Source organism: Varanus komodoensis, unplaced genomic scaffold (genome assembly GCF_004798865.1).
Source record: "Varanus komodoensis strain SLA01 unplaced genomic scaffold, ASM479886v1 scaffold9, whole genome shotgun sequence".
Classification (NCBI taxonomy): Eukaryota; Metazoa; Chordata; class Lepidosauria; order Squamata; family Varanidae; genus Varanus; species Varanus komodoensis.
In genome coordinates, this window is record NW_025336598.1 from 5,931,055 (window position 1) to 5,957,434 (window position 26,380).

Here is a 26,380-nt window from a genome sequence, read left to right on the forward strand (position 1 = left end):
TTAGCTTCTAAGGAACCTTCCTATTCTTTTTTGTGTTTTCTAATTTTCTCCTTTTTCAGTGCATTTGTCTCGATCCTTTGCCCTTATAGGCTCTCACTTCAACTCTAGTAGATCAATGTGTTTTTGATCCCATGAATCAGAGACATACAAGTCCTGATAGTCACATTTCCCTGAAAGTTAGCTATCTTTCTGGCATATTGCAGATATGCCATTTCCACTCTTTGTCTTACATGCACAGTTGCAGATCATATAACAGCAAATAGGTAACTTCAGGAAACCAATCATACTAATATACACATGGACATCACCAGATGGCCAGTGCTGAAATAACATAGCATAAATGATGGAGAAGCTGTCGGAACAAGATCAGGAGAAGGTAGTGGGAATGATCGCAGACTCTTAATATCAAAAATCAGACTAAAGCTAAAAAGATTACAAACTAGAGCATAGTGCTAAAATACCACTTAAATAACATTCCTAAGGAATTTGAAGGCTACAGAAAGAACAAATTTGCATTACCATGCACTAGGCAACTGTAGACTAAAACCAGAGACAATTCTAGGGAAGGATGCAAAAAGTTCCTATAACAAAAAGAAAGAAAAAGCCTAGATGACAGAAGAAACACAATTGCTAAGAGCAGGTGAGAAACAAAAGCAAAAGGTGACAGAAATAGAATCAGAATCCTCAATGCAACTTTTCAGTGACTATCATGCAGAGATTAAAAAAACCTGCTAGAATGACCATAGAAATAGAAGAGGATAACACAAGAAGAGAAACAAGAAACCTCTTCCAGAAGATCCAGGAACTCAAAGGGGAATCCAGAACTAGAATTAGGGATGCTGAAAGTCCAACAGAGGAAAATACTTTCTGACCAAGGTAAAATAAAGAGAAGGGGGAGGCAAGGTATGGAAGTATTCGATGTTGTAAGCCGCCCCGAGGCCTTGGCAAGGGGCAGCATAGAAATGTTTTAATAAATAAATAAAAGTAACTATACAGAAGAGATAAAAGGAAGATAGATTACTTTGAGGAGGAATCAAAGGATCTGCAATTTTAAAAAGCAAAGTGAAAACTTCTCTGAAAACACTTGGAAGGAATAAAACAGAGTAGACAGGGTGTGACTAGAACTGTTCCAAGCTACATAGACTGAATCAGTCCATATCCTAAGAAGACTATGTCAACAAACATAGAAAACAAGATAAAGGCCCAAAGATTAGAAATGTTCAAGGAGATGCAAATAAGTGTAGCAACTGTAGGACCATTGTACCCATTTCCCATGCAAACAAAATGATGTTCAAGATACAGAGTTTTACCATATATAAAGTGAAATGTCCCTGACATTCAAGCTGGATTCTGAAAAGAAAGAGGCATATCTTGTGTCCAGCACTGATAAACATGATAAACTTGTCATTTCTGGAGGGGGGCAACAATCTGTTCTAGTAGGTGCTAGGTGTACACCCATGTCCTGATCTTATAGAATGTATGATGGTTGGTTTGGATACCACCAGGACAACCCTGTTAATTGAATATATTCAATGATATTATCATGTTACTGTGCTAAACAGGGACAAACTTTGGGCCAGAAGTATATTCCTGATATCTTGGAGTCCTCACATAAGGATCTTTCCAATGAGCTTAGTATGAATAATTTGAAATGCCAGGTAGAGCTCCCAAGAATATCTTGGATTGTTGAAGGAATTGTTCCTCTTTTCCTGCTGTAATACTTCACTTTTAAAGATAGTGGCATTAATATACGCATCCGTGGTACATTCTTTCCTACCTTGTATTTGAACAGGGTCATCATTATGCTCTTTTACTGTTCCTTTGAGCACCTGGCTGGGATGCATTTTATGGTTCTGCTCCTTAAAGTTGTTTTCATGGTGTCCATGTTTGTATTTCAGGGTCCTTATAAACCACAGGTTTTCATGAATGTGTTTATAAAATCAGGGCAGTACTTAGTCCTAATCTTTATATTTTGCCTGATGACTGATTGCATCAATCCCAAGAAAGTTTCATTTCTCCTTTTGCCTTATCCTGACACACTTGGAGAATAGCCAGCAGAGACTGAATATGAGAAAAGTTCTCAGAATGGCAGGGTACAGGAAGCTTGAAGGTAGTTGTGTATTTTTGTGAGAAAGTTTTGATTGTCAAAGTAGGTATCCAAGTCAACTCTTTCAGTGTGCCTTAGGGCCTACATCTGGTATACAGAGCACTGAATAAAACTCAACTGCAGAGGGTAATGAATAATAATTTAGGGGTTCTGTTATTTCTGCCAAGAAATTCAATGGAGACCGAGACTTGGGAGGGCAGCAGTAAAGGAACTAGAAAAGAATATCAATTGTAAGGAAGTTTTACTTGGAGACCAAAGCCAAGGGTATCTACACTATTTTATTCCTGATCGCTATGTGTGGGTGTGAAAGCTGGACAATGAAGAAAGCTGACATGAAGAAAATTAATGTTTTTGAAACAAAACTAAAGGAGAGTTTTGTGAATGCCCTAGACTGACAGAAAGATGAACATTTGATAGATACTGATATTTCATATCCTGAAAGTTAAAGAATACTTTCCTATTTCCATTGGGGAAAAGGAATTTGTAAACAATACCATTCTTGGTTTTAGGCAGCCAAGTGTGCATTCTACCCAGTTCTGTCTGATGGTGATGGAATTATTTTGTTCTTCTCAGTTATGGTGGCATGGGAAAATAGACTTCTGGAATTTATTTCCATTTCAGCCTTCTTCAACCTGGTGCCTTCCAGATATTTTGAAATATAACTTGGCAGAATCCTTAAAAATTTGCCATGCTGGGTAGGGATGATGGGAGTTGAAGTCCAAAACATCTAGATGGCACCAACCTTTAGAAGGCTGCCCTGGGTAATTTTTATTTGTGAGATTTCTTGTTTTTTCCTCTCTCTGTTTTATGCCCCCCAGTGTAACAATTTCTTGTTACTTTACCTCATATTTGGAATTTAGCATGACTTTGTCCAATCTGGACTGGGAGATTAGGAGCTCTCCCATGAATGAGTTAATCATCATCTGACCTTGCCTCCTGACTATATGGGAGGGGATATAACATGCCCTCCTGATTCCCTCAAGAACCTGAATTTCTGGTAAGAAGTTGTTCTACCATGACAGGACAGCAGGTTTAATCTGATCTGTATGGCATTTGGGAATTTTAGGATATGTTCAGAGAGAAACATCAAGATATTAGACACGTTATACTGATAGTGAGGAATGAGATCATCAGCATTTTGATCAGATGTGATTGAATCTTTTTGATGGACTTTTCCTATCTGAGTATGTGGCATAATTATTTAATGGCTCTCAGGCTGTGATCAGCCTGAAGAGCTCTTCTATTTTAAAGCTAATTCACATGTTCATCTCTGTCCAAGTGCAGTGGAGCTTTATGGAACCTGAACATGCTATTATCAGAGTAGCACACAGCAGGGACATGGTAAGAGTGCCTCAGTATACACTGCTTTTTAGAGGCAATTAGAGTGAGAAAGGGTAATTGCCATTTGAGGTAATTATGATTTTACCCCAAATAAGTATTGATGAACAAGCCCCCTGAATATTTCATTTTTTAATTTAGTATGAACTATGTATGGTGTTGCATCTGTTGTATATGATTTTTTTCTTCTGGAAATTAATTTCATAATTCAACTTTCAGTGTCTCCCTACTCAGCTCCACAGAAGAGTCTCAAAAGAATAGCACTATTGGAATGGCTGGTTTGGTTCTTTCCCTTCTTTCATCAGCTTGGTTCCTGCTGGATCTGTCTGCCCATCAGGATGCTTTGATACTGGTGGGAAACTTACTTGCAGGTAAGAGAAAAGTTCAATATTGATCATTTAATGTTTTATCAGCAGTTTTATCACTAGCACTATAATTTAGCCTCTCATGCTTCCAAGATAGGTTTCCTTGAAAACTATTGAAGAGTATTTGGGAACTATAGTTAATATAGAATATTCTATAGTTTTCTGTATTTATTATGCTTTTATTGAATTTCAATGTGTTTCATTGCACTATTTTACTAAGTTGTTTTGTAAGACATTATGAATGCAATTTTTAGTAGAAGGGCAGTTCATAAATCAGTGAAATCATCATAATAAAACATATTAGTATGACTATAAACTGGAACTTGATGTCCGGAATGTATCATGCCAGTTATGCAACAGTTCCTCATCTTACCTGTCCATTTTCAAGCACAATTGAAAGTGGTAGCTTCACCCTGTAATTATATAAATGAACTTGGTTATCTACAAAACTGTAAGAAGTGACTTGGTTACTTAGATTAATCTCAGAAGCCCTACCTTTCTTTCAAGCATTTAAAACACAGTTGATAGCATGAGACAGGGTCTTTTCAGTTGTGACTTTCTGGCTTTGCAACAGTCTTTCCTGAGGGGTTCAAGTAATGTAGTCTTAACTTTCTTTTTGTCATACCTTTATGTGTTCAAGGCTTTTTGGTTTAATCTGTTAAGTTTTTAAGGTTTTGCTTCTTTTTTACTTTATTCTCTGTTATGTTTTTAAGTATAAATTCAATTGAGATCCACAGCTGAAAATATAGATATTAATTGTTCATCTCTCAGGCCTTCTATAATCTCTTGTATAGTATTCCTTTATCTCTGTGTTTTATCATTTTACCTGATTTAAAGGCTACTTTAGTAACTTATGTTGTCGTCTTCATTATCAATTATTTGATTAAACTCAGATTTTAAAATATGGTGTTTTTTTCAGTTGCCATCAGCAAAGCATACTCACTTCTGTCCTTTGATCTTTACCAGAGGTGGGCAGAAGGCAGATATGGATCTAATGGCAAATCTCAGTGCTTTGCAACTGAGCAGTAAGATTTTCTGCCACCTAATTGTTAAATATTAGCAGGAAAATGCCTCTTACTGAAATAAAAATAATTTGGAGTAACCAAGTGTGTATTTTTTCATAAAATGCGTGTTTAATTCTGATTTCAAAAACAGGTTCCTGCTTCAGTTTTGTTTGATTTTTCTTTGTGATCTCTGTGTATCACACATAAAGTCTCTGCGTATCACACATAAAGTCCCTGCGTTTCTGCAGAGCCTTCCTCAAGACTTATTGCAAACATCTTGTAGCTAATACCCAGTTCCTGAACCAAAAAAGAAGGCAAACCAGTGGTAAGAATTATAGAATAGTAGAGCTGGAAGGGGCCAGAGGGGCATCAGATCAACCCCCCCCCCCCCCCGCTCAGTGCTAACTTAAACCATCCCTCTCAGATGGCTGTCCAGGTGCATTTTGAATGCCTCTTGTGCAAGAGAGACCACAGCCTCCTTTGGTAATTGGTTCCATTGTTGTACTGCTCTAACAGGAAGTTCTTCCTGATGTTCAGCCAGAATCTGGTTTCCTATAACTTGAACCTGTTATTCCATGTCCTGCACTCTGGGATGATCAAGAAATCATCCTGGCCTCTTCCTCTGTGACAGCCTTTCAAGTACTTGAAGTCCCCTCAGTCTTCACTTCTGAAGGCTAAACATGCCCAGTTCTTTGTGGTCTCTGTGTATCACACAAACATTGCCTTTGCCACGCAGCACAAGGCCTAGAATGGAGAATCTTCCACAGCTCGGCATCATGGAGTGGGCGGAAACCCCTCCCCACCCCCTCCCAAGGATTTGGATAAAAGTGGGAGCTCCCACCCATTCCCTCAGTTTCCTTTCGACCGCTCTTGCAGTTCTTTTGCTGATTTGGACCTTCTGCTGCTTATCTCTTACCTGCTAGTTCTCTTTACTAAAAATATATCAACAAATACATATACATAGATATATTTATATCCATATTTTCCTTCCCAAAATCTTTTATACTCTTCCCTCCTTTACTATTATCTAACTGAGGCAAGGCCACCCCCACTTCCTCTCTCTCTCTCTTCACCTTTCCTCCCCTCTCCAGAGGAACAAGGATCACTTCTTTTCCCTCTCCACATGCACTCTACTTAGTTACACATGACCAACTTGGCTTTCCACCACAGTACTTCATGTGCCACTTGGTTGCCTGCTGTGGATAGCCATTCGAAGTGCCTCATCTGCCTTGAAGCGCGCATCATCGAGACTTTCCACCACTGCCAAGCATTTAAGAAGCAAATGCAAAGGCAGAGGGCCAACTGCCTGTCTGGCAGAGAGCCCTGAGTGTAGGCGACCCCTGCTCTGAGGCTGAGAATCCTCCTTCCACTGATCAGCCAGTGCGCCCAACCAAAAGGACCATGAGGAAGAGGCCTGCCATGCCAGCAGTGGGGCCCTCTGGAAGCACAGCTGCCCACAGGAATAAGAAGCCCCACGCCACCAGGTCTCCCAGTCCTCCAGCACCAGCATCTCCAAAGGACCACCTGTGCACTCCAGACCCCAGGGTCACCCTGGATGGCACCCCCACGGCCCCAGATCCAGATTCCCTAGAGTCGCATTCCCCCTCCGTGGCCAGGAGCCAGATGCACAGCCCATCGCCAGCATGTGGCCTGCCGCCTGCGCCTTCTACAGCAAGTAACCACCATGTCTCTTACACCAACTCCAACTCTTTGGAGCCTCATGCTGCAGGGCTGGTCCACCGTAGGACTCCTGACTTGTGCCACTGCCTCCACTGCCAGACTGAGAGCCTCGAAGAACAAGCACTCACCAATTCTGGGAGCCCAGATCTCTTGGAAAACTGCAGCTGCCAGTGTCATTCTCCCACGGACCTGGACACGCAACACGGGACATGTGCAAGATTGCGGCCAACATCGGGAATGTGGCGACATCACATGGAATGCCATGGAAACAAGCTGCAGACACAGGGCCCATGACTGTGCCTGCCACGCTTGGAGGTCAAGGCCTTGGCCTCACGCTGTCTCCTTGCCTTCCCCCAATGTGGGACCACTTGCAATGCCACCCCTGGCCCATGACACTGGAACCTCACTTCCCACTGATGTTGCGAGCCTAGTGAAGACTCCAGTAATCACTCTTCTGCCAGGGTCCACAGGTGGAGTGCTCACCACCACTCCCACAGTCCTTCACCGCCTTGCTGCAATCACTCACTTGATCCAAGACCAGGACAGAGGCTTCTGCTCAAGGTACTTCACAGTGCCTAAATTCAACAGAAGCCTTAGGCTGATACTGGACCTTCGAGGTGTTGATAAGTTCATTACTACCATGAGATTCTGGATGCTCCTCAGCATCCTCCCCTTGCTCAGCCAGGGAGACTGGTTTGCCTCTATCAGCCTGAAAGATGCATATTTTCATATAACAATCCATCCAGCCTACAGCACTTCCTCTGCTTCCAATTCTCTGTCTTCTCCTTTGGCCTGGCCACTGCCTCCCATGTCTTTATTAAATGCATGGCAGTGGTCTACGCCCATCTCAGGCTTCAGGGTGTCCAGGTTGTCCCCTAACTGGACGACTGGCTCCTGGTAGACCTCCTACAAGCACTGCATACCACATGCTGCCTCCTGTGGGACTTTGGTCTCCTCAAAGATGATGACAAATCTGTTCTCTACCCTACACAGTCCACCCTCCTCATAGGGGCTCACCTGGCCACCCCTATGCTAGAGCATTCCTCCCACAACCACAGGCAGAGACTCTCACCACATTGGCCATGTCTGTCAGGATTGTGGCACACTCCACCACTCACACCATGATTTCATGGCATCCATGATGTCATTGCTGCAGCTTGCATGACTCCAGATGAGACCTCTCCAGCTCTGGTTCATAGACGTCTTTGCAGTGGATGAAGATCTCCACACCAACTTGCTCTCCGAATGGGAACTAGAGACTTCCTTTTTTCTCGACTACTCTGAGGAATGGGGCCCTCTCCAGGTGGTCCTATTTGCCACTCCCCAGAACTCCAAGTGCAAGCAGACCTGTTCCAGAGCAGGGCAAGGGACTGCATCCCTTCCTCATCAAATGGCTAGGAGCTCCGTACTATGCCTCCCCACCCTTTCTGGTCATCACCAGGGTAGTGGCCAAAATTCAGAGGGCCAGGGCTACCTGCACCTTGGTTACTCCATGGTGGTTAAGACAGCCATGACTCCTTCACCTCTTCCACCTCTCCAGGCAGACATTCCTCTGTCTCCCCCTGTAGCACAACCTCCTGTCCTGGGACAGGGGCAGGGTGCTCTACTCTGACACCAGGACCCTGTACCTGTGGCCCCACCTCTCTTGGTCTCCATGCTGTGCCAGCAAAGTGGGTGCATCTCTGCCTGTGCCAACCTGCTTTCTGTCACAAACTGGATCAGTCCAGATGTAGGAGAAAGGCAGCACTAGTGTCTTTCACTCTAGCTTTTTAGAGCCATGCTTCATATGCCCTGTATGAAAGAGTGATTTGCAGATACTTCCAATACATATGCAGCTGGAATTGGTTGGTCCCACTTGGTCCACAGACAGACTGTGGTACAACTCTCACTATTAAAACCTGACAGTAGATTTATGTTCAATGTTCCATGAGATTATAAAGTGTTAGTTATAGTCATCTGTAAGTTGCAGACTAATTGATATAGTCAGTATTAAGAGCAGTCCATTGAAATAATGTTCTGCTGAACTTTGTATTTTCTGTTTATGTAGCTTTTCTGTACCTGCAGGTTTAATCCTACTTTAAACAATCAGGTCTCTTATGTTATTGCAGTTTACAAAAAGAAGTTCTGTTTTAACACACACACACACACACACACACACACAAATACACACATTCTGAGTTTACAGATACATAGAAACATAGAAACAGAGCGAGTCAGAAGGGGCCTCCTGGGCCATCTAGTCTGACCTGCGGCACCAGCCGGCTCCACTCACGACATGCCCCACCATGTGGACGTCCAGCCTTTCCTTGAACACCCTCACCGATGGGGCCTCAACGACCTCTCGTGGCAGCCCATTCCACACCCTCGAGGTCCTGACCGTCAGGAAATGCTTCCTGGCATCCAAATGGAACCTTGGCTCCCTGAGCTTTGCTCCGTTGGAGCACGTCCTGCCTTCCTCTGCAGGGGAGAACAGGTCTCTACCCATCTCCATGTGACATTCCCTCACATACCTGTATGTCACCAACATATCCCCTCTGAGGCTCCTCCAAGCTGAAGAGACCCAGTTCCCTCAGTCTTGTCTCATACCCCATCCCCTGCAAACCGGCCACCAGCCTTCTGGCCCTACACTGCACTGACTCTAACCTGGCTATATCCTTTCTGCAATGAGGGGCCCAAAACTGAACACACTACTCCAGTTGCGGGCGCACCAGATTCGTGTAGAGTGGTAGTAATACCTCTCTTGATCTAGAAGCCACACTTCTGGCTATGCAAGCAAGGGTGGCGTTTGCCCTCTTGACCACTGCATCACACTGCTGACTCATGTTTAGCCTGCAGTCAACCAGTACCCCGAGGTCCCTTTCACAAGTGCTGCTCTCCAGCCACTTGTCACCTAACCTTTACTTATGACAGCCATTCCTATGCCCCAAGTGCAAGACCTTGCACTTATCCACATTGAACACCATCCTGTTGTCTCCTGCCAACTTCCATAGTCTGTCCAGATCCTTTTGGATCTGGAGTACCTGCTCCTCAGTTGTGGCCACTGCTCCAGTTTTAATGTCGTCTTCGAATTTGATCAGACTGTTCACCCATTCTTCCATGCCATTAATGAAAAGATTAAACAGGATCGGTCCCAGGTCAGAGCCCTGGGGGACCCCGCTTGTCACTGGCCGCCATCCCAATGATTCCCCACTAATGGTTACTTTCTGCTTTCGGTCAGTCAACCATGCCCTAATCCACCGGACAGTGCTTTGCTGTATCCCAAAATTCTCAGTTGCTCCACCAGGATATCATGGGGCACTTTGTCAAAGGCCTTGCTGAAATCCAGGTATACCACATCCACTGCATCCCCTCCATCTAGCCATCTCGAAACCTTGTCGTAGAATTCCACAAGGTTTGTCTGGCAGAACCTGTTTTTGCGGAAGCCGTGTTGTGTGTCTGTAAGTCCCCCTTCCCTATCTAGCATCACTAGATCTCTCTCTATTATGAGCCTTTCCATTGTTTTTCCTACAATGGACATAAGGCTAACAGGTCTATAATTCCCCATGTCCCTTCTACTACCCTTTTTGAAAATTGGGACCACTGATGCCACCCTCCAGTCCTCTGGAACTTCACCCATTCTCCACGAGGTCTCAAAAATGGAGGCCAGCGGGCATGAGAGAACCCCTGCCAACTCTCTAAATACTCTTGGGTGTAGCCCGTCAGCGCCTGGCGCCTTTGTGATGTCCAATGCCCTGAGGAGCCCCTTAACTTCAGGGGGGTGACTCTAATCTATGCCCCTAAGACCCCAGCCTCATCTAATCTCCTATGCGGATATCCCCCGTCCTGGTTTGGGGAGAACACAGAGGCAAAATAGTCATTTAGCATCTGTGCCTGTTCCCTCATATCAGTCTCTGAATCTCCTTCCTCCGTATTTAGTGGTCCCACCACTCGTCCCCCCTTCCTCTTCCTATTTACATGCTGAAAGAAGCCCTTTTTGTTGCTCTTGATATTCTTGGCAAGTCTCAGCTCGTAATCAGCCTTAGCCTTGCGAAGAATCCTTCTGCAACGGGCCTCCTCCTCCCGGTATACCCTTTTGTCCATTTCCCCCAGTACCCATTTCCTACGGAGGTTCCTCTTTCATGTAATCCCTCTAACCACCTCCTTACGCATCCATGGTGGCACTCTCCTCCGCCTCCCCTCCTTACTGACTAGAGGTATCGTCAAGGGTTGCGCCTCCAAAACCTCCCTTTGAGTGCTATCCACCCCTCCTCAACTCCCTTACCTTCCAGTAACCTATCCCAGGAGTCTTTCCCCAGTCTGGCCTTCAGTTGGCCAAAGTTGGCCCTCTTGAAGTCCCAGCTTCTAGTGCTCGACCTGCTGCACGTCCGCAGTCCCCTGTTCTCAGAGCAAAGGATAGAGTGATCACCTGCATCCAGAGCTTCCCTAATCTGAAGTTCATCTATCAGCTCCTCCCTATTGGTCAAGACCAAGTCAAGGATGTTTCCCTCCCTCGTCGCCTCTCGGACCCTCTGTGTGAAAACCCCTCCCTTAAAACTTCTAGAAAGCAACGTGACCTGGCTGTCACCGCTGAGTGAGTCTCCCAAGTAATATCTGAGAGATTGAAATCTCCCATAATTACTGTGTCTCTCCCCCGAGATATCCTTAGAATCTGGCCTGTCAGGACATCATCCAGGGTCTCTAGTTGACCTGGAGGGCGATAATGTACCCCCGCTGTCAGGTCTTTTTCCTTGTCAAAACCCCTAAGTTTCACCCAGACTGCCTCTACTGAATCCCCATCTGTGCTGCATTCTATCTCACTGCATCCTATCCCTTCCCTGACATATAAAGCCATGCCCCCACCTTTCTTTCCCTTCCTGTCCTTTCTAAAAAGGTGATACTCTTCTGTGTTCACATTCCAGACTTGCCTTTCATCCCACCAAGTTTCTATAATTCCAAGCAGGTTATACCCTCCTATTCCCAGGAGAACTTCAAGTTCTTTCTGCTTATTACCCATGCTCCTAGCATTGGTGTACATGCACCTCAGCTCCTTTCCATCACTTCCTTTCCTTGGAGTTCCCAGCCTCCTCCTTCCTCCCATCCTCCCTGATACCTGGCCCCTCTCTGTAGGAGTCCTATCAGTCCCTGCAGTACCTCTAAAACCCTGATCCCAGAGCCCTGATCCTCTCCCCACACTTGTCCAGTGCAGCCACATTACTGGGGGGCCTGAACTCCCCCCCGCCCCCGGCTCCGTTTAAAGTCTTCGGGTGAAGCTCACTAGAGCGTCTCCAAAGGACCTTTTCCCCATCCTTGTGAGGTGTAACCCGTCCCTTGCCAGAAGTCCATTGGCAAGAAACCGAGTGCCGTGGTCGAGGAACCCGAAGTGTTCCTTCTGGCACCACACCCTAAGCCAGTCATTCCCCTTGGATACCCTCCTGTCCCTTCCTGGCCCCAATCCTCAGACCGGTAAGATTGACAAGAAGGCCACTTGGGCCTTTAGCTCTCTTCTTCCCCAAGGCCTCAAAGTCCCTGCTGATCCCAACCAAACCCTGCCTGGCCACATCGTTTGTGCTCACATGGGCACAAAGGACAAGTTACAAAGATTGTACTTTTTACACATGTTACTAAGATTTTACTTGCTTTGTGCTTTTCTTCAGTATTTTGTTTAATGAAAACTATGTTTAAAAATATTCTTGTTATGATTTCAGCTAGTGCTTCAAAATCTTTGAAGAGCCCTTGGAATAATGAAGATGAATCTAATGTTGGTGCTGTTAAGCAAGAAGAACCTTGGCCAGCTCTAGCAGACAAAACCCTTGTTGCTTTAGTAGAGCAATTTTTTTCCCATTTGCTGAAGGTTGTTAATATTTGTGCTCACGTATTGGATGATGTTGTTCCTGGTCCAGCAATAAAGGTATAACTATATTTTTATGATACGGCTAACATGTCTCTGCACTCTGTTCAGGCCAAGTGAAATTATGAGCAAGTCATGATATTAAGTCAATACTCGTAAGATGTTTCAGCTGGCCCTAACTGAAGGTAGTGTGCTGCTGAAGCTTTCTAATTTTAAAGATGTTTAACTAGATACAAAAGGCTTTTTAAAAATAAGTTCTTTGTAGGGTAACTCTCCTAAAAATCACTTAGAAAGTGAGTTAATCAATTAGAGTTGAAGATTTTTAAACACTTCACTTACAGTAGTATATTTTTCCAGTTTCTGTGCTAGCATTTAAGAGCTATTCCATGTTTAGTCATACCCTGGCTGTAATGCCAGCAAAATCACAAACTAGTTTCTAATCTTTGTTTTCCTGCATTACTGCATCAATGTCCATGGTTTATTGCTTTGGGAATATGGTTGATTTTTTTTTACTGATGACAGGTCTTTTTTTAAGGCAACATTACCATCTCTAACAAATCCACCTTCTTTGAGTCCAATTCGTCGCAAAGGAAAAGAAAAAGAAGTAGCTGAACAGGCGACTGTACCAATGAGCCCTAAAAAGACAAGTGACAACAGCCCAGGTAGGAAGAACAAGTCACTATGGAAAGGATAGCCAATCTTAAAAAAAAAAAAAAAAACTGAATTGTTTAAACCACTTAATTTCTTCTAAGTGTTGTATATCAATAGAGCCCAATTTGGTAACTATAATCTTTTTTCCTGTTGAGCTTTCTGCCCCCTCCCTTTTAATTGTATGAATATGCTTTAGTCCGATAAACTAATTGCTACACACAACAAAGCTGTTTTCTTCACTTTTTTCTTAACATTACGTAAAAATGGACTATTTTGACTTAATAGGAATATATACATACATAAATATTTATTTTTACATAGGAACAGTTCCTATTTTAATATTTCTTTTTGAGACTTTTAATGCGGTATAGTGATTAAACAAGTGCAGAACTGGGACTGCTCAGCAAGAACTACTCCTTGCTCAGCCATAAAGCCAACTGGTCTCTCATGAACTCTCAGCCCAACCTACCTCAAAGGGTTGTTATTGTAAGGATTAGATGGAGAGCAGGAGGAGAATGATGTAAGGCACTTTGAGTTTGTTGTAAAAAAAAGGTGGGACAAAAATCTAATAAATAAATCTAACATACATACGTATTCCAATTGCATATATTACACAGCCATTATTTGCAGAGCCTTGAACTTAGAAGTGGGGCAGCTGGAGATAGGACATTTTGGAGGGCTTTCACTCATGTAGTTGCTGTAAGTCAGAGATGAATTGATGGCACATAATAACAACATTGTTTGTAGATTTGTACAATACTTATTCTGTATATGTACATAACTGGTATCATAATCCTTTTCTGGTTGGTGTGAGGAGGCATCCAAACAATGTGTTGTTATTGCATCTCAAAACTGAAGAAGGGGTAGGGTTCATAAGATTAGTGATCTTTGAAGGAAGATATTGTCTTCTAGCTCAAGCTCCTGTTTATTTTCTTGAGTTTACCTAGGATAGTCCTCATTCTTGGAGCTCTTCTCAGTTATTAGACAACAATATACCTGTTGTAATTCACTTTTCCTCACTATTTATCTTTCCTGATAGTCTCAACTTTTTGCTTCCTTGTTCCCTACTTTCTGATCCTGATTTTTTGTTCTGATGGTTTTACTGGGCTAAGGATTGTCCTTAGCAGCCAACCAGGCTATAAAGAAGAAGCAGTGCATTCATAACCAAAAGTGCACATGAGCCTAGTTTCAAGTTCCAGCCTGAGCTTATTGAAAGCATAGCAGAAATTGCTCTTTCTGAGTCGGAACAACTTATCCAGATGCAGTGACGTCTTTGACATGGCAGAGCTTGACCAGCAAGACAACTCAAGAGCCAGTGTGGTGGAGTGATTAAGAATGTTGGATTGGGGGCCTGGGAGATCTAGGTTCAAGTCCCCACTCCACTATGAAATTTGCTGGGTGACTTTGGGCCAGTTACTCATGCTCAGCCTAACCTACCTCACTGGATTAGAAACATAGAAACAAAGTGAGTCAGAAGGGGCCTCCAAGGGCATCTAGTCTGACCCCTGGCTCCAACCGGCTTCGCTCATGTAATCTCCAGCATGTGGTTGTCCATTCTTTCCTTCAACGCCCTCACCAATGGGGCCTCAACCACCTCCCTTGAAAACCCATTCCATATCCTAGGGGTCCTAATCATCAGGAAATACTACCTGACATCCAACTGGAAGCCACCAGGCTGAGTGCTTCATAATCTGTTCTAGATTTTATTTTATTTATTTATTTATTAAATTTATTAAAACATTTTTATGCCGCCCCATTCGCCGAAGCCTCGGGGCGGCTTACAACAAAAAGATTAAAATAACATTTTAAAATATATACAATAAAATACAAATATATAATATAAAACATACACTATAAAACAAGCCGCCCTGGCCAAATAAAATTCAATAATATTAACATTTAAAATACTGCTTAAATAAAACAAATAACGACGGCGCCAGGCGGACCTCTCTGGGGAGCGCATTCCATAACTTAGGCGCCACCGCTGAGAAAGCCCTCCTCCGAGTAACCACCCTCCTAACTTCTTCCATGGAGGGCTCCCGGAGAAGGGCCTCTCCCGCTGATCTCAGGGGGCGGCTGGGCATATAAGGATGTAAGCACTCCTTCAGATGTCAGACGGATGGGTCTGCAATTCCCCAGATCTTTCTTTTAGCCATTTTTAATATAGGGATGATATTTGCCCTCCTCCAGTGGTTTGGAACTTTTCATACTTTTCTGGATTTCTCAAAGTTATGAGATACAAGTTGTATGAGTCTTTCTACCAGATCCTTTAACACCCTAAAATGCAATCCATTGGAACCTTATTCCTTGCATTTCAATGTCAATGTCAACATGCAGTGCTACCCCTCATCCTGTTTGTTATGCACCTGATAGGAAATAAATTCTACTCTGAGGAGAAGACTTACTAAGTAAAATAGATGAGGCATTCTGTCATTTCTCTGTCACATGTTAGCAAATTGCAGTCTTCACTGCTTATTCTTAGCATCTATTGCAAACCTTAGCTCAATTTTCATTTCCTTAGTGACCTGTCTTTCTTTCCACCTCCTATATGTGTCCTGCTTATTTTTTGGATCATTGTTTGACTTTTTGTGTCTCCACAGTGACTTCCAATTTTTGTCTTCAGAGCCCCCCCCCCCCCCCCCCGGTCTGGATCCCAGTGACAGCATAGGCATGATTGGAGTAAGCTCTCCCATGGCCACCAACCTGGCCCACTCTCTTCCTGATTCCTTATGAGAGCTTGCCCCAGGATACCCCACATTGCTCCAACTGATGAGTGCAAAGGTGCTCAGGAGCTGAATGCCTTTGCACCTGTCAGCAGGAGCAGGCAGGGCATGCTGCAGAGAATTGGTCAACTCAAGTACAGGATGCTCCATGCCTATTCCAAGAAGGAAGGAGGGACCAGGGGAGTCAAGTGGGAAGGTTTCTGGGTGGGAGATACAGGGAAGAAAGGGACGGGCCAGCCCAGACGAGCGGTCATTGTGCTTGGGAACTGCCTATGATATCTGTGAGATCACAGGCCCATAAAGCATTCTTAAGTCAACTGAGACCTCATATTGGTTTTCTCCCTTGCTTAATGATTAATTAAATAAATTTATTGTGTATAGTAAATAAATATATTGCAAACACTTTATAATACAAAAATGTAATTCATTGTGCGGCCTCCAGATTTCATGTCAAAGTCCTCATGTGGCCATCAAGGTACAAAAAGTTGACTGTCAGGCCATTTCACTTCATTATTAATTTCATGTGAGTTACAGTCATCTCCACCAATGATACAATGGCAGAGCAAGAATTTTTCATGCAAGACATAAAGTAATCCCAGCCCACCACACGTTAGGCACATTCATCTTAGGTGTGATGGCTTTCGGAAGATGAGTTCTTCAAATGTGTTTTTCCCAATTAATGTCAGCCATTATCCCACCCATTTTATGAGTGTTATATAACTTTTACACCAACCTGAGAAATGAATTCCAAATGCTTACCATCAAACTCTATTCTTGGTTGATGTGACAGAGGCATCTATCCCTTCCTGCAGAAGAGACCAACATTTTGTGCATTCACTTGTTTTTCTCTGTGTACTTCAGGTTTTGCCCAGCTTTTCTGAGTGGGGGCTTTCCTTGCTCCATTTCCTTTTCTCTTAATAATTACACCACTAATTGGTTTTGGCAATATATAGACATTGGAGACAGAGTTAGAGAACAGGAGTTTCCTTCAGCAGTAACTATTCTAATGTGTTCCATGCTCTCCTATGCAGTGGTAGGAGCTAACCCTTTCTTTCCATGCCTCTGTCATGCCAGCCAAGAATGGACATTCTCAGTAAGTATTCTGCAACTCTCCAGGTGTATTAGACTGTGGCTTTCAATATTCCTGAACTATGGCCATGGTGGCTGGAGCTGATGGAACTGTATTTGGAAGCATCTGAAGGGTGCCAGTTTGGAAATACCAGTATAGATCATTTAGCATTATAGCTAAAATACCATCAGGCCAGGAGGTACTGCAAGGTTTGTAGAAGTATAAAAAATAATTAAGAGAAGAGACTCTTCACCCCAAAAATCCTCTTCCCAATGAAGGATGGGCAAATCCGGTGAGCATAGCATGCTGGCTCCCTGCATAGAACCCTGAGAACCCCATTTCCCTGCAAGAGGGGAAAATAGAATGCCTGAAATCCTGATCAGGATTTGTTACTGGTCCTTACATTTAAGTATCAACTTGCCAGTTTATGACTAAAGTCATGTTGGTTCAGACTTAACAAAGCATTGTATTGGAAGTGAGGGCTGATGCCAACTGACATGCTCCCATGATCAGTGGTGATGTTGTGCAGTGTAACCAATTGTGCTTGATTACAGCGCATCTTTCTTGTACTCACACTTCTGCTTGTTGTTCAGGCCCAAATCCAGATGGGGAGAGTGGAGTCCCTTGGACTGATAAGTGGCCTCATATTGTTTTGGTTCTGTTTTGCCTTGTTATGACAGGATCAGAAGGGAGGAGCATGTCAAAGGTGCCCTCTTTCCTAACTTCCATGCAAGACCCAGGCAGACAGTAAGCTTGCTCACTGCGTTTCTTTATTGCTGCTCCCAGTTGTCCACTACAGCCACACTTCTCAAAGGACCTAGTCCCTGCCCTGGCCTAAGTCACCTCTAGGAGCTAAGGCAAAGGAAAGCATCATAACCAGCATGATGAGGAAGTTGGTCTCCCAAGCAGTGGATTGCCTCTCACCTTCTGGTTGCCAGGGCCACAGGTCTTTCAAACAGGCAACGCTGGCCTGCTCCTGGCTACCTTCCCTGAAGCCCCCTTTCCTTTGTTTCTCTTTCCTCCTCTCTTCTCCATGTTTCCATCATCTTCCTCTTCTGCCCCCCTCCTTCCAGCACTGCCCCCTCCTTTAACTTCCTGTTGCCACTGCTACTCTGCCCACCCCAGTGGTTTCTGACCCTCTCCATCTGATAATCCCATGCGGCTGCACACATGCACCCTGGCAATCAGAAACCTGTGTCTTGTCCTGCCCAAGAAAATTCATTTTTTTATTTTAAATAATGATCTAAAATTCAGTACTAAAATACATCAATACAGATACAAAAATGCACCCATAACAATGATAAAAATACAAAGAAAAAAGAAAAACTATAAACACACTCCAATTTTTGTGATTTATATCACCTTCTCATACTAATCCTCACTTATCTCCATTACAAAATTTAATAATCACATTTTGCCTATATTTCAAGTCTTTTCCTAATTTCTTAATCAGGTAAGATCCTGAATAAAAAATTATTCTTGGGTAAAATTTTCATTTTACATTCTGCCAAACCATGAGAAACCTATTTTCCTAAATTGGTACATTTTCTCCTTAACTATCACAGTTGCAAAGTTCTTCTGACCAGGATCACCCTGGTCTGCTCCCTTTGTCCAGTTTCTCAGCCGCCACAAAAGTTTCCATGAGCACAGTGGCATCTTCAAGGGTATCTGGCCTTTGACACCTAACCCAGTTATGGGCTGGGGCTGACAGGTTTATCACAAACTGCTCCAGCAAGACCAGCTCAGCATTGTGTACTGCCAACTTCAGCCACCTTAATGCATTAGCTTAGACTTCCTGTCCCAAGGACCTGGGGGAAATGCTGGTTGCATAGGCCATTCCTCTCATCTGTCACCTGTATGTCTCTTCTGAGACATTTAGGATCCCCAAGACGGTCACTCATTAAATCATATTGGCCTATTGCTTCTGGAGTAAGTCTGTTCAATGCTTCCTAAGTGGGACCAGTGAGACAAGGCATCAGGATGAGAATCCACTGTTCTTTAGGTCAATGAGCAGCTAAAGTCACCCTTTCAAATATATTTAAAAAGGCTATAATATATTTTAAAAGGTTTCAGGATGGTGAAGATAGGGCCTAATCCTTTGCCTCTTACTTCAGCAGCTTCTTCTACTTCTGCCTCAACTTAAGGACCCTGCAGGCCCCCCAACACTTGCTAGAGGAAGGAACTTTGATTTTGGAGCTGTGCATTGAAAGTCTGATCCATGAGTTGCACTTGTTGCTCAGGCAATTGCTGCAACAAGCACTGCTATTCCTGGGCCTTTGCTGCTCGGCCCATCAGGCCACCTGAGTCAGCTGTGGCATGGGGGAACAGCCAGTGCCCAAGCCCAATGCCCTGCCCGCACTCTCTGCCACTGTAACAAGATCAGGAGGGACGGGCATGTCAAAGGGGCCCTGTTTCTTAACTTCCATGAAAGACCCAGGCAGACAGTAAGCTTGTTCACTGGGTTTCTTTGCTGCTGCTTCCAGTTTCCCACCACAGTCATGCTTCCCAAAGGGCCTAGTCACTGCCCTGGCCTAAGTCACCTCCTCCTGGACCTAAGACAAGAAAAGCATCATAACCAGCGTGATGAGGAAATTGGTCTCCCAGGCAATGGATTGCCTTTCACCTTCTGGCTGCCAGGGCCACAGGTCTCTCTAACAGGCAAAGCTGGCCTGCTCTTGGCTTCCTTCCCTGAAGCTGCTTTTCCTTTGTTTCTCCTTTCTCCTCTCTGCACCTCCATCATCTTCAAGTGGACCTATTTGCCACTCCCCAGAACTCCAAGTGCAAGCAGACCTGTTCCAGAGCAGGGCAAGGGACTGCATCCCTTCCTCATCAAATGGCTAGGAGCTCCGTACTATTCCTCCCCACCCTTTCTGGTCATCACCAGGGTAGTGGCCAAAATTCAGAGGGCCAGGGCTACCTGCACCTTGGTTACTCCATGGTGGTTAAGACAGCCATGACTCCTTCACCTCTTCCACCTCTCCAGGCAGACATTCCTCTGTCTCCCCCTGTAGCACAACCTCCTGTCCTGGGACAGGGGCAGGGTGCTCTACTCTGACACCAGGACCCTGTACCTGTGGCCCCACCTCTCTTGGTCTCCATGCTGTGCCAGCAAAGTGGGTGCATCTCTGCCTGTGCCAACCTGCTTTCTGTCACAAACTGGATCAGTCCAGATGTAGGAGAAAGGCAGCACTAGTGTCTTTCACTCTAGCTTTTTAGAGCCATGCTTCATATGCCCTGTATGAAAGAGTGATTTGCAGATACTTCCAATACATATGCAGCTGGAATTGGTTGGTCCCACTTGGTCCACAGACAGACTGTGGTACAACTCTCACTATTAAAACCTGACAGTAGATTTATGTTCAATGTTCCATGAGATTATAAAGTGTTAGTTATAGTCATCTGTAAGTTGCAGACTAATTGATATAGTCAGTATTAAGAGCAGTCCATTGAAATAATGTTCTGCTGAACTTTGTATTTTCTGTTTATGTAGCTTTTCTGTACCTGCAGGTTTAATCCTACTTTAAACAATCAGGTCTCTTATGTTATTGCAGTTTACAAAAAGAAGTTCTGTTTTAACACACACACACACACACACACATTCTGAGTTTACAGATACATAGAAACATAGAAACAGAGCGAGTCAGAAGGGGCCTCCTGGGCCATCTAGTCTGACCTGCGGCACCAGCCGGCTCCACTCACGACATGCCCCACCATGTGGACGTCCAGCCTTTCCTTGAACACCTGCACCGATGGGGCCTCAACGACCTCTTGTGGAAGGCAATTCCACACCCTCGAGGTCCTGACCGTCAGGAAATGCTTCCTGGCATCCAAATGGAACCTTGGCTCCCTGAGCTTTGCTCCGTTGGAGCGCGTCCTGCCTTCCTCTGCAGGGGAGAACAGGTCTCTACCCATCTCCATGTGACATCCCCTCACATACCTGTATGTCGCCAACATACCCCTTCTGAGTCTCATCTTCCTCCTTTTCCACCCCCCTCCTTCCATAACTGCCCCTTCCTTTGGCCTCTTGTTACAAGTGCTACTCTGCCCACCCTAGCTGTTCTGCCCCCACCCAATAATCCCACACATCCTGGCAGTTGGAGTCCCATGTCTCATCCTGCCCGAGAAAATTCCTGTCCTGGCATCATTACCACCAGCACCTGTTTGTTGGAAGCCAAGGGAAGATAGATTAGCCCCTCTACCCCTTCACACGTATGAAACATCTGAACTTTACTTACATCACTAGGAGAATCCTCTTGTAACCTGTGCCAGTTTGTTGTTTACATCAGTAGCTAACGTAATGGGTTAGACTATGAGAGGGAGCATTCTTCTAGTAAGTAGGCCTGGAAGCTTCTAATAGCAATACAGGACAATGGGCTTCTTTACTGACCAAAGAAAAAGGTGGTTTGATTCTAAACCAGCAGATTTTTCTTATCATTGAATTTCCCTGGTTTGGTTTTATTTAAAGAAATTAATAATTACATAGAAACACAAAAACAGAGAGTCACATGGGACCTCCTAGGCCATCTAGTCTGACCCCTGACTCCAGCTGGCTTCACTCATGACAGGTCTACATTATGCATGTTATTGTAAGCCATCCTGAGAGGTTCTGTAGGGGACGGGATAGAAAAGTTTGTTACAGTATTGACAACCCTAAACTCTCTCTTGAATTTGTATTTGAATCTGCTTTCCTACCTATATGTGAAGTGGGAGTATAAATACTTAAGTAAAGGTAATCAATACTGCATTTTGAGCATCAACATTCTAAATTCTCAAGAACTTCCATGAATAGAGGAGGCTCTCTTCTGTGGATAGTTGCCCTCCAGAATAGACAGCAAAACAAGGGTGAGAGAGGTGATGGAGCTAGGGATTCCATCCCTTCTTCCCTTCCTCAATTGTAAAACTTATACATGATGAAAATTCCTAAATTAAGGCTAGATTCTCACATTTTAATGAGTGTACATTGAGTATGAATGCCCACCCAAAGTGTTGCTTGTCCCTAGTGTGAGACATCATCCTTGCATGTCCATTACCCACCACACAGAGAGTAATAACAAGGATTGTTGCCCTTTTGCTGCACATTTCCTTTCAGAAAAATGGTGTGAGGCCTAGATACTTTTGTTCACCCCAGTGATGATTCCATCCCTATCCCTACAAAATTGTGAGTGTCAGATGGCATGTCACAATAATCATGTAGTTGGATTTTTCCCATTTTGCTAAATGATAAGCTGTTATAGAACAGAATGCTAGAGGAGAGGGTAGGGTGTGTGAACCCTTTGCCTGCAATTTACATTACAACTGAATGCATTTTTCATAATGTAAATTGGAGGCCTGATGTGGACAGGACAGGAACTGATCCAGGTTGGGATCTCAGTGGAGCAAAAGATAAACATTCAAAAAATTAAATACTAGGGTCCCAGCCTGGACAGATGTACTTTGTGAGGCCACATTCTATAACTAAAGGAGTAAGTATGACAATGCTGGGAATGAGGATGGCAGTTGTTTCTGGTGCGGACTCATGGGTCATGCCAATCTGGATTCCAAAGAAAGGACAAAAGGGAGGAGACAGAGGGAACTTGGGAATGTGGGGTTCAAGACTTTGAGAAGTTCTACTTATCTCAGTGTCACTCTGACCAAGCACTCAGACAGTCTCTGAGAATAACCGAGATGCACAGGTGTTGGGTGGAGGCATGGGAGAGGAGGTCTCAAAATCAGACAGTTCTGGTACCACTCTTGACCCCATGATGTGGCATTGGGAAAGTAGGGAATGCCAGTTAGAGGATAGCCATATAGAAAGGAGGTGGGATTGCTTCCAAATGGGCCCTTCAGAAGGGATCAGGCTCAGGCAAACTCAAAAAGACGGTTTCTAGAATTAGTTGCTTAGATGGGGTTCAACAAACTGCTCTGTGCATTTACAGCGATACATTCTGTGAGAGTGTGTTTGCTGGATAATCCTTTGGTTAATAAAGAATTTTTGTAAAGCTCTGTTGTCTTGAACGTGCAACGGGAGGAAAACTTGACTCACAACATGCACATAAAAATTTCCAGAATATAATTCCTTTGGAAACCTTAGAGAACTAGCAGCATTGTAGTGTCAGAGTATGCCCAGCATAACTCTGCCAGCAGTTGCTGTCATAGGTCTTCATGGGGCAATAAAACCTTAATGATTTTTGAACTGCTGTTCAAACCATTGCCAAACCAATGAGAACATGGCTTCAACAAGTTTGGATAACATGCACCAGTAGCTTTCACCAAAATTTGAAATAAATATATTCCATGCCAAGTTACAGATTGGTGTCAGAAGTAGGAATCTGTCAATTTTCAAAGTTTCTGTTTGCTGATTTGTTACTTTGGACGATTCTAGACCTCATCAGGTAGATCATGGATGCCAAGTTCTTCTTCGTGGTCTCCATGCAAACACACCAATGGGCTTGATGCACAGTGCAAGGCTTCAATCAGAGAGAAATTTCCAAAGCTCAGTGCCATGGAGTGGGCTTGAGCCAGACCCGCCCCTTGCGCAGGTAGTATATAGGAGGTGGCTCCCGCCCAGTCCCTCAGTTCCTTTTTGACCATGCTTCGAGCTCGCCTTGGATCGGATCTTTCCACTCACTCTACTTACTTGTTCACCATTTTGTCTTCCTCTTTCTCTTAAAAAAGAAAAAAGATAACCTCTCTTTTGCGCCTTTCAACTTTCACCTGCGGAGAGAAGAAGCCAGCCACCTCTCTCCTCTTCTCTCCCTCTTCATGCTGCAGCTCTTTCCTCTCTCCTTTCCCTTGACCATGTGTGATCCATTTTGGATTACATGGTCGATTCAGGTCCACATCACTACACCTCCTCTGCAGCGAGAATGCCTGCTAACAATGGGCAGTCAAAGTGCCTCCTCTTCCTAGGTGAGGGGCACAGCGTAGAGACCTGCCTGCACTGTGAGACCTTTAAAAAACAGATGCACTGGCAGAGAGCCATGCATCTCAGGCAAGCCCTGTGGCAGCGGGCCCTCACAACCTTTACCCCGGGAGTGGATAACCCCCCTGGGGAAGGCTCCTCTAAGCCCCTCAGGGCAAACAGGAGGGCAGCCTTCTTTCCAAACCCATCCACCCCCATCGAGGCCACTCTCCACCTCTTGGATGTTAGGAGGTCCCTTGCCTTCTACAAGGCCTGGACTGAGACTGTCCCCCACTCAGAGCGCCTCTTCGTATGCTACAAGAGCCCCAGAACTGGTGAACCCATCTCCAGTCAAAGACTCTTGAAATGGGTCTCCAATATTATCTCCCTTGCCTATGAGATGGCCAAAATCCCACTGATGGAATGTCCATGCACGCACTCCACACATGCCTAAGCCGCATCCACTGTACTACTGGCTGGTGTGCCACTGCAGGAGATCTGCAGGGCAGCGACATGGTCCACTCCCTTGACCTTAGTCTGCCACTACCAGCTAGACGTCCATGCTAGACGGGACTGCACCTTTGGAAGGGCAGTCCTATCCTCAAGCTTGCAGTGACGATAGCCCCTCCTCTGGGAAGGGAAGCTTGCTAGTCACCCATTGGTGTGTTTGCACAGAGACCACAAAGAAGAAAGGCAGGTTGCTTAGCTGTAACTGTCATTCTTCGAGTGGTCATCCGTGCATTCACACAACATGTGCTCTGCCCTGCTGGCTATCGTCAGCTTCCGCCCCATATGGGCCAGAGCAGGGCGGGGTCACTGTGTCCTCCACAGGACACCTAGGATCCCTCGTACGCCTAGGGCTGTGCAGTCTTCAGGCACTGAGGGATTGGGCAGGAGCCGTCTCCTATATACTGCCTGCCCAAGGGGCGGGAAAGTCTCCCACACACTCCATGGCATCAAGCATTGGATGTCTCTCCCCGAATGAGGCCTTGCACTGTGTGTCAAGCCCATTGGTGTGAATGCACGGATGACCACTTGAAGAACAACAGTTACAAGTAAGCAACCTGCCTTTTCTAGATATTAGCTCAGTAGTTGCCATTTGTTAAAGCAGAAAAAAATTGAAGCTTATACTGGCAGAATCCCCTCCCCTCCCCTTGAGTCTAACCTTGATTCAGATTTTGCCAACCTGGTGTCCACCAGATATTTTGGACTTCAGCTCCTTTCCATCCCAGTCAGGATGGATAGTGGTTAGGAATGCTGAAAGTTGTAGTCCAAAACAGTTGGGCAGCAGTTGAAGAAGATTGCTTTAAATGTATGAGCATAATTTTGCCCTTCAATGTTCAATGCAGAATCTGATTTCAGAACAGTATGTTAAGTTCTGGTATCTGTATAGGTAAGTTGAAACAGTATATTTAAGTACACTTTGTTTCTTTTTTTATTAACAAGCTCCCAGGCAAACTGATGCTTCAGGTCCTGCTCCAGCAAGCAGATCATCATCTCTTGGCAACTTCTATCACCTTCCTTCATATCTCAAGTTGTATGATGTTTTGAAAGCTACCCATGCCAATTATAAGGTACAATCCCCTCCTGAACTTAAAATAAAACTTTTTATGAATGCATGCTTTGATATTGCCTTGTTAAATCTATATTACTATATTTCTTTGCTTAATACATTTTAAATTAGATTGGCCAATATTACATCCTCTGTTTCTTGAATTCATTTTATATACTTGTAACAGAAAATGAAACCTGTGATCATCATATCTGTCAGAATTTAAACCTTAAATCCTTGGTATATACCATGAGCATTTCTACCTTCTTGCAACTGTAATGTTATCAACAAAAAGTATTAGCGAATTGACTATAATACAAAAAGAAAAAGCAGATCCAGCAATGCTCAGAACCTGAATGCAGCTTATTTTTCCACCATTTTATATCTCGGGTGTTAATATCAATGTTCGAGAACAGTTACTTTGGCCTTAGAGCCATCTAAACAAACAAAAGGCAATCAGAAATCCAGGAGAGGATCTCAGAAAGGAGATACAGTGATCATTAGTTGACTCTTTTATAGAAATGACAATAAAACTGCACATGAGAAATAGTCTCAATCTCATCAGAATTAGAGATGAATCATCCTAAGAAATGACCTTTCAGTACTGCAGAAGGGAAAGTGTTAAACCTTGCCATGAAAAGGGTTTTTTTTAGACTTTCAGTACTGCTAAAGCCCTCAAATATGGAGAGCATTTGCTCAAGTGAGGATACTTATCCCAGAAGCTACGACTGAACAAATACATCTGGATACAGCTATCAGACATTGTCTACATTTTAGAACTTTTGCTTAATTAACATTTAATCAGCACCTTTATTCAGTAGTACTAATTGGAGAGTTTTCTATACTTGGACTTCCCCCAGCTTCTCCTAGCGTTTCTACAAAGTGCATGTCCTCAGTATGGGCCCACCTCCACTTACAAAGGATCCAGGTATACCTATACTTGCTTGACTGACTGTTGGTGAGTCCATCCATGTCTCAGTTGGTAGAGGCATCTACACCACATGTGTTTTGTTGGATAGACTGGGTTTCTGCCTCAATATCAAAAAGTCTTTTTTCCTCTTCCCAGTCTACCTTTTTGGTAGGGCTTACATAGACTTCACCACAGTGTCAGAGTATCTCCTGGAACCCAGAGCAGCAGCATTAGTAGAGATGACCTCCAAGCTCCCATGGCAGCATTCAGTGTT

General features: G+C 44.2%; 1 protein-coding gene across 8 annotated transcripts in view; it reads left to right on the forward strand.

The window, feature by feature from the left end:
* HTT (huntingtin) overlaps positions 1-26,380 on the forward strand; it is a 454,323-nt gene that overhangs the window by 157,231 nt on the left and 270,712 nt on the right. For all 8 annotated transcript variants that reach the window (XR_006413521.1, XM_044417924.1, XM_044417925.1 and 5 more), the window contains 4 exons: positions 3,665-3,816; positions 12,179-12,381; positions 12,857-12,983; positions 25,091-25,218. Coding sequence is in view for 7 of the 8 variants with exons in the window: in XM_044417924.1 (XP_044273859.1) it covers positions 3,665-3,816; positions 12,179-12,381; positions 12,857-12,983; positions 25,091-25,218 (610 nt within the window). In the remaining variant the exon portion in view is untranslated. The remainder of the gene's footprint in view (positions 1-3,664; positions 3,817-12,178; positions 12,382-12,856; positions 12,984-25,090; positions 25,219-26,380) is intronic.